Raw genomic sequence first — 7,991 nt, 5'->3', positions numbered from 1 at the left:
ATATACTGTATCTAAACGGCTCCAAGTTGGGATGAGTCTGATAGATTCTGCGCATTGATTGATGAGGCTGGGATTAGCGTCTTTGACGTCAGAAACAGCAAACAAATGATCCCATAAAAAGAGGAAACCTGTGTGGGAGAAAAAAAAGAAATACTCTGGGCACACAGCACGGTCGAGGTCCACAGAGCCCCACAAATAGTCACTTTTGTCACACGCAAGCAAAGGCAATACCGAAGACTAGTGAGCGTAAAGATGCCTCTTTCAAGCAGCTCCACGTCCTCAACAAAGAGCATCCGCAGAGCAGCATCCGAGCTGGAGAGGTCTGATTCCATCACGGTAAGAAACGTCTCCAGAGGCATTAAAACGATCCGATTTATTTTAAGATTACATGCACCAATTTGCAATTGTGTTTGGAGAGATTTTGTGCCGAGGAAAATCGTTGAATTGAGCAAAGAAGGCTTGGCGAGGTGCTCTTTACGCAGCAGCGGTGCCAGATGCGCAAAAGCTTTCATCCGCATAGATTATAAATATTTTAGCACTGAACATCTGCTAAAATGAATTCTGCACAGTTACTCAGTTTTAGTTCTATTTTAGGGTTTACCTTGGTTACATTTTTGGTTTAATGCGCGTTTGGAGACGGAAAGCACATTCATGGGATATCCAAAACTTTTAAAAAAAGCCCAGCAGCTGCCTCTCCGGTGTTTAGTGTGTGCTTATGTTCTTTCTGTAAGTTAATCCAGAACTTGCAGGACTTTAATTTCTCTTCTTGGAACAGTCTCCAAGGTTCTTAGGTAGACGCCAAAGCTTGATCGAGGACGCACGGAAGGAGAGGGAAGCTGCCGCCGCTGCTGCTGAAGCTGCAGAGGCCAGTGAGCAGATAGTGTTTGAGGAGGACGATGGAAAAGCGCTTCTCAACCTCTTCTTCACTTTAAGAACCTCCAAGACACCTGCACTGTCGCGGACGCTCAAAGTTTTTGAGGTAATTCATCACAATAGCTCAGTTTTCAGGAGTGAAGAATTAATACATTTATTTTTAAAAAGGGGGTTCATAGCTTGTAACTATAACTCATGACTTTATCAGTGGTAAATAAATGTTATTCTAATGCTTTGCAGATCAGTTCTAAGACATTATTAGATTTATTTGGGTTGTTATTTTAGAAATCCTGCCGGTAGGTGTTTATTTTGACTATCTAAGAAAAATGCAGTTAATAATGTTGGTTATTGAATAGTAAATTGGTGGATTATCTGAGAAGCAAACAGGTCTGCAGTAAGTTTTGGTGAGTTAAAATAGATTTTATTCAAAGTTGTCTGCAGCCCTTCTCCATGAGGGATTTTCCTCAACCTGGTAATCAAAAAATATGTTTCTATTATTGCATTGTTTTCTTTTTTAAATTATAGATTATTTGTTAGTTGTGAATAAAGCCATTAGTTAAAGATTTATAGGGCACATTAACAAACCTTCTTTCACCACTCAGCTGCAGAATCATTTGCCTTTGACTCCATAGTGTCACTAAAGACATAAGATCTTCAGTACGCAGGTGTAAAACTCATTTTTGTGCTGACAGTATGCTTTACACCAGTCTTTAGTTCAACAGGAATGATCGTGTTAGTGGTCCTGATCATTGACTGTTATTTTGTGTCTTGATTTGGGTCTAAAATGTGCACCTGAACCTTTCTAAAAAGCTTTATCTGACACACAAGAAGTGTATTTTTCTTTTAGTACAATCACAGTGATGATACTAAACAAATCCTTTAAAAAAAAAAAAAAAAGCCATAAAAAATTGATTTGGTCCATAAAAATATGAAATTTTGAGTATTGGGTCATTTTGGTTGAAGTTAATTTTGTTAGTTTTTCTTGTAAACAAAAAATATATATCATTTGTATTTGTGTCTGTCTAATGCAACAACACTTTTTGAAACACAAAAAAGATTTTTCCACAGATACTGATGTATTGTCATTTTTAAAAATTGCACTTCCGTACATAACTGCACATATTTCCCTTGGTTATTTGAACCAGCAACAAGTTACCTCTATACATGTTTATGAAATTGTTCCACATTTGATACAGAGAGTTGTACACATCCCAAATATGACCCATAATTGCTTTCCACCTTTGTCACTCTTTGGCTATAATCTTGTCTCACTGCCAGATTTACATTTCAGTGTGCTGACTATGTTCCAGACATTCGAAGCCAAGATTCACCACCTGGAGACGCGACCGTGCCGGAAGCTCAAGGACAGTCTGGGAGGCCTGGAGTACTTCGTTCGCTTTGAGGTTCACCTCTCAGACGTCAACACTCTGATCAGCTCCATCAAGAGGAATGCGGAGGATGTGAAAACCACCAAAGAAGTCAAATGTGGCCGCCTCTCACTGTTTTTTTAATCATCATTTTGAACCATTTTAGATATTTTGCAGACAACTGAACTAATTTCTTCTCTGTTTTCTGTTCTAGTTCACTGGTTCCCAAAGAGAATCGCAGATTTGGACAAATGTCACCATCTGGTCACAAAATTTGATCCAGACTTAGACCAAGATCATCCTGTAAGTAACAACGTCAGATGACATATAATTCTCTTTACTAGTCTGGTTATTTTGTTGGACCAATATGTCATGACACAGAAAATGTGATCAGAGTTTGATCTATTGGATTTGAACAGGGCTACACAGACCCTGCCTACAGACAGAGGAGGAAAATGATTGGAGACATTGCCTTCAGATACAGACAGTGAGATACAGTCTTTCCCCTAAATACTATACAGACAGCCATAAAAAATAGCCATAAACCAAAAATTGGATTATCCTGATAAATGTGTGCATATGTTTTTCCTCAGTGGGCAGACGATTCCCAGAGTGGAATACACAGAGGAGGAGATTGGCACCTGGTAAGAGCTGCTGCATGCTGATTTAAAATAGACAGAATGATGTGCATGTGAAGGATGAAGAACTACAGCAGAAAATCTTAACTGACATAAAACACAAACTTTTTAAAAAGAAGCTTCCTGCTCTTGTGCGTTGTGTCCATTCGCCATCCACTGAGTCACATTCATCTTGTTTCTGAAACAGTCGCATGTGATTTTCAGGGATTAAATTAGTTACGGATGGAGGTCGCTATCAGAGCAGTCTCGAGCTTGTATGTGCAGAAAATACATCGGCAACCTGGGAACATACGATTTTACAAGAACAGCCTTAAAGTCAGTGGATTTTCCCTGTATCAGTAATTTTACTCTGACTATTTAGCACAAAAGAAATCTCTAAAAATGTATGATTCAGCAGTGGAAGTAGAAAAGTAAAGATTATTTGTGCAGCAAGGAAGGTTCATCAAAATGTGTTACAAAAGGCAAACAATAAAAAAAGCACAAGATGTTAAAAAAAAAAAGACACATAAATGTAGTTTTGAAAGAAGAAAGTTAAATGACAGTTAAAAAAATAAAAGAAACTGAACAGTAGAATAACAACTAGTGCAAGAACATATTTATGAAAGATGTTAAACTGACATCTAAGCCATTGTTTTCCATCCTTTTTCTTATAAAAAAGTGCTGTTTTTCCGCTCTAGGCGAGAAGTGTATTCCACCCTGCGTGACTTGTACACCACCCATGCCTGCAGTGAATACCTCGAGGCCTTTCGTCTGCTGGAGAGGCATTGTGGGTACAGTCCAGACAACATTCCCCAGTTGGAAGACGTGTCACGCTTCCTTAAAGGTGAAGATGGGAAGAGAAGCGATGAAAGGAATGATATTTAGACACAGATGTTTACTGAGAGCACTTTTCAATTCTCTCTGTGTATTTATCTCCTGAACACAAACAGAGCGGACAGGCTTTCTGCTGCGTCCGGTGGCTGGTTTGCTCTCAGCCAGAGACTTTCTGGCCAGTCTGGCTTTCCGGGTGTTCCAGTGCACCCAGTACATCCGACACGCTTCCTCCCCTATGCACTCCCCGGAACCGTGAGTGTTCCTCTGACGCCTCTTTCAGCCACTGCCACACAAATCTATCTGTATGTTTGCAACAATCTAGAGTAGCCTTTATCTCAGTCTGGCTTTCAGTTCAGCCGAGTGAAGCTTCATTGCCATGCCTTTCTTATTAGAACATAAATTCAGTGAATATACAGTGGAGGAAAAAAGTTTTCGGACACCTTTAAAATTTTACACAATCTCAGATATTATCATGAAATATCTGAGGAAAAAGGTGTGGCTGCATTAGACAGACACAAACAAATACAAATAATATTTTTTGTTCATTGTTTACAAGAAAAACTGACAAAACTAAATTCTACAAAAATGCCCCAATACTCAAAATTTCTTATTTTTATGGAACCAGTTAATTTTAAGTATTTAATGGCTTTTTTAAGGATTTGTTTAGCATGAGAGGGACAGAAGAGGTAGAGGGAGAGGAAAAGGGAGATGGAAGGGGAGTGGGAGGGATGGGAGAAGAGGAGGGTGGGGAACAAGGAACATATAACACACAGTTGGATACATGCATGATAAGCTAGATGATACAAATGCATGTCCGAAAATTTTCTTCCACCACTGTATGTGTTTAAAAAGCTGAAATAATAAGCAAACAGCAGATTGAGGGAGAAAATATTTAGACCATTGCAATGTCTAAAATCAAAAAGCTTCTCTGTGCACCAGCAGTTTTATTTTTCTTTATCTCTGTTCAGGAAAATCAGCTGGGATAGACTCCAGCCCCCTACGACCCTAATGAGGAATAAGCGGTGTATAGATAATGGATGGATGGATTTTCTCTGTCTGAGATCGATTACTGGATAAAGATTGAATTTATCTGTGAAAAATTTCTCAGATGCAGCTGATTTTTTCCGTCTCTTCTTCCTCAGTGACTGTGTCCATGAACTGCTGGGCCACGTCCCCATGCTGGCCGATCGCACTTTTGCCCAGTTTTCTCAGGTTAGTGTCGACGAGTCCTGAAGCCTTCACAGGTTATTATTTCCACAGCTGTGCTATTATGTTTTGGTAACAACTTATTATTTCCTGCAGAACCTTGGACTGGCATCACTGGGGGCTTCAGATGAGGATATTGAGAAGCTGTCCACAGTAAGACTCACCGTCTGATACCAACAAACACACAGGGACTGTACAATAATTCCTATTTGCTCTGAACCCTCCCTCTTTTAACACTGCTTCTAATATCCCAACTCAGCTTAGATTTAAAGCATATTTTCTTCATGGAAAAACTATTTACACATATCCCAAATCACAAATTAATGGAATTACTATTTGCCAAAATTAGAAAAAAAAGTCGTTTTTGAGTACTTTTTGCACAGTCCCTCATCTAAAATGTGCCATTTAGGTAACCAATTGATTTTCCATCAATTGCAACTGATGTCCAGTATCTTTTCTCATTCGCCCTTTTTTTCTGTTTCTCCCATCAGCTGTACTGGTTCACAGTAGAGTATGGCTTATGTAAGCAAAATGGTGAGGTGAGGGCTTATGGGGCTGGACTGCTGTCCTCTTATGGAGAACTTGTGGTACGTTCCATCACATCTTTTTGCTTTTTGTCGATGTGACGATCGCAGCCAACTGAGCTGTCATCTCCATTTTCTTCTTTCGACATCCTTCCAGCACTCTCTGTCCGACGAACCAGAGACGAGGGAGTTTGAGCCAGAGGCCGCGGCAGTGCAGCCCTACCAAGACCAGACGTACCAGCCGGTCTACTTCATCTCCGAGAGTTTCTCAGATGCCAAGGAGAAATTCAGGTACTTTCTCCTTTTTCGAATCACATACACAAACTTAATAATATAGAGAAACTGAGAGAAGAAGAAGAAGAAAACCCTAAAAAAGAAAAAGAGAGGGGTTACATAAGGACAAGGTCAGAGAAGAGCCAGCCAACCCCTGAGGCCACAAACTTTTGTAGGTCAGCCATAGCAGCCAGAAGACAGCTGTTACTAATGTAGTCTTTCTTACCAAGGCAAAACTCTGGAGTTTTATTTGGCAAACATATCAAATGTTGCCCTGCAAAACAAGTAGCTTTGGTGAGTGTTTTGACAGTATTCAGTCTCTAGTAGAATCTAGCACATGACATGCCTGCCACACTGGATGAGAAAAATATCAGCATGGGGATGTTTGAAAAAGTATAGTAAATATGAAATATTACGGACGTCATTATGTAAAAGTGCATCTTCCATGTTATGAAAATATGAAAGGTCTCGATAAAGTGGATGTGTGCATATACAACAGGTCAAAATCAGCTTTTTTTGGTCAGTTTCCTCTTGCCAAGTGAAATATTTGGGTTTACAATTCCCAAACTGGACAGCTTCAATGCATATATTCATAAGGAGCTCAGAGATTTGTGCTTTCTGACCTCTTTACATCTTAAATTATAACCAGGGCCTACGTGGCTGGCATCAAGCGTCCTTTCTCGGTCAGGTTTGACCCCTACACCAGCAGTATCGAAGTCCTGGACAACCCGCTAAAGATCCAGGGAGGCCTGGAAGGTTTGAAGGACGAGCTGAAGGTGCTGACAGACGCCCTCAGTGTTCTGTCGTGATGAAGCCTCGTCCTCAGTGACCGTCCTCTTCGTTTGTTGCTTCCTCTCCGCTGAGCTCTGCGCCGTCCGACGTGTGACCAGACCAATGTGTTCATCTTTCTGTGCTGTACTTCCGGTATGACGCTGAGTTTCTGCTTCTCGTGGCCGCCTGGTTGGCTGACAAGGCTTCAACCATTAAAAACCTCAAAATGCAGTGCCGGCAAACAAAAAAAAAAAAAAAATCCAAAGATGTTTAAAACACCTCTCCGGGTTTGTTTGTGAAATGATGATGAAGCGAAATGTGTCAAAATTGGAACCAAAATCAAAGAAGGAACTGGGATTATGAATGTATTAAAAAACTAAACTATTATGGTATTGTAAAAATCAAAGAATCCTAATGAGGTGTATTAAGGTGTATATTTTAATCATTTATTTTATTTAAGAAAAAAATCTCTAAATGCTATGTTGAAGGCTTTATTTTCCAGATAATAATTTGGTTTTATGCTGTTTTGGTCTTGCAGTGTATTTTATGTGTGTGTACAGTGTAAATGCATAATAAAAATAAAAAATAAAGCATAATTTCCATGTAGTAAGCTGCTAACTACAATCTGTCCAATAATAAAGAACGCAAATTAACCTACTGCTGCCATGTTTAGTCACACAAGCAAAAATACACATGACAATATGTTGATGATCATTTGTTGCCCTCATGAATCATCATTTAAAGATGCCTTTCTATGCTTTACATGTGTCTGCCACAAGAGGGCGCAGTCCTGCAGGTTGTGGGCTATCTGCCTGCTCTTCAAAATCACAGCATATTCATTGAGCTTATTGAAAGAATAAATCTTCTTAATGGTTAAGTCCTGCAAGTGAGCACAGTGTGCTGTTCTGCCGCATTAATCGGTGGTAAAAACAAGCTTTGGGAAATTGAATGACAAAGAATGACATGCATGGAGAAATAGACGGAAAACAGGATTTGGTGCAATGCAAACAGTAAAATCAGATTATGAGCTTTGCCAACAATAGCGTTGCACGATCACATAAATCACTGTCCAGACACCTAAATGAATGGTGCAACCTCCCTCTCAGCAAATTTACACTGTGTGCCATTCAGGACACTTGAAAAAAAGTGAGTAACTTTCCACTAGTGCTGTTGACAAAAACGCATCAACATTCACTTCCATTTAAAAGTACAAACTGTGGGGACTTTGCCCGGACATATTTCCCACTGGTCAGGTATGAAGTTGGGGAATCAGACCCTGGATCAGCAGCCCAGCAGCTGCTGAAGGCCGCGAGACAAACAAACGGTGGTTCACCAGCTGAGCCAGTAGGTGTCAGTCTGAGTCTGAAGACAAGTCCAGGATTTCTACCTTCTGCAGAAGACACACTTACATAAGGGAACCCTCATACAGCTTCACCAAGAAAAAAAAGTGCTTGCTTATATATAAAATCACATTTTCCAACTCAGTGCATGCAACTCCCCTTTTGTCTATTGTGCACCTTCCTATG

At 40.0% G+C, this 7,991-nt stretch overlaps 1 protein-coding gene across 1 annotated transcript; it reads left to right on the top strand.

The window, feature by feature from the left end:
* th (tyrosine hydroxylase) lies at positions 1–7,122 on the top strand. The gene is made up of 13 exons (XM_023291246.3): positions 1–336; positions 776–979; positions 2,184–2,358; positions 2,455–2,543; positions 2,660–2,727; positions 2,834–2,884; positions 3,556–3,701; positions 3,808–3,943; positions 4,834–4,903; positions 4,994–5,050; positions 5,389–5,484; positions 5,579–5,712; positions 6,344–7,122. Exons 1-13 carry the CDS (start codon positions 253–255, stop codon positions 6,501–6,503), a joined length of 1,470 nt encoding a protein of 489 aa, XP_023147014.2. The 5' UTR covers positions 1–252; the 3' UTR covers positions 6,504–7,122.
* Positions 7,123–7,991: the final 869 nt, after the last annotated feature.

This window comes from Amphiprion ocellaris, chromosome 3, assembly GCF_022539595.1.
Source record: "Amphiprion ocellaris isolate individual 3 ecotype Okinawa chromosome 3, ASM2253959v1, whole genome shotgun sequence".
Lineage (NCBI taxonomy): Eukaryota > Metazoa > Chordata > Actinopteri > Pomacentridae > Amphiprion > Amphiprion ocellaris.
Note: the sequence above shows the minus strand (reverse complement) of the source record. Positions and strands in the feature narration are given on the sequence as shown.

What these genes read in the sequence shown, in the direction of transcription:
- th (XM_023291246.3), top strand. Translation starts at nt 253, where the DNA reads ATGCCTCTTTCAAGCAGCTCCACGTCCTCAACAAAGAGCATCCGCAGA. An exon ending in GGACGCTCAAAGTTTTTGAG is followed by an intron (nt 980 to 2,183) that starts GTAATTCATCAC and finishes ACTATGTTCCAG; the next exon opens with ACATTCGAAGCCAAGATTCA. An exon ending in CTTTTGCCCAGTTTTCTCAG is followed by an intron (nt 4,904 to 4,993) that starts GTTAGTGTCGAC and finishes TATTTCCTGCAG; the next exon opens with AACCTTGGACTGGCATCACT.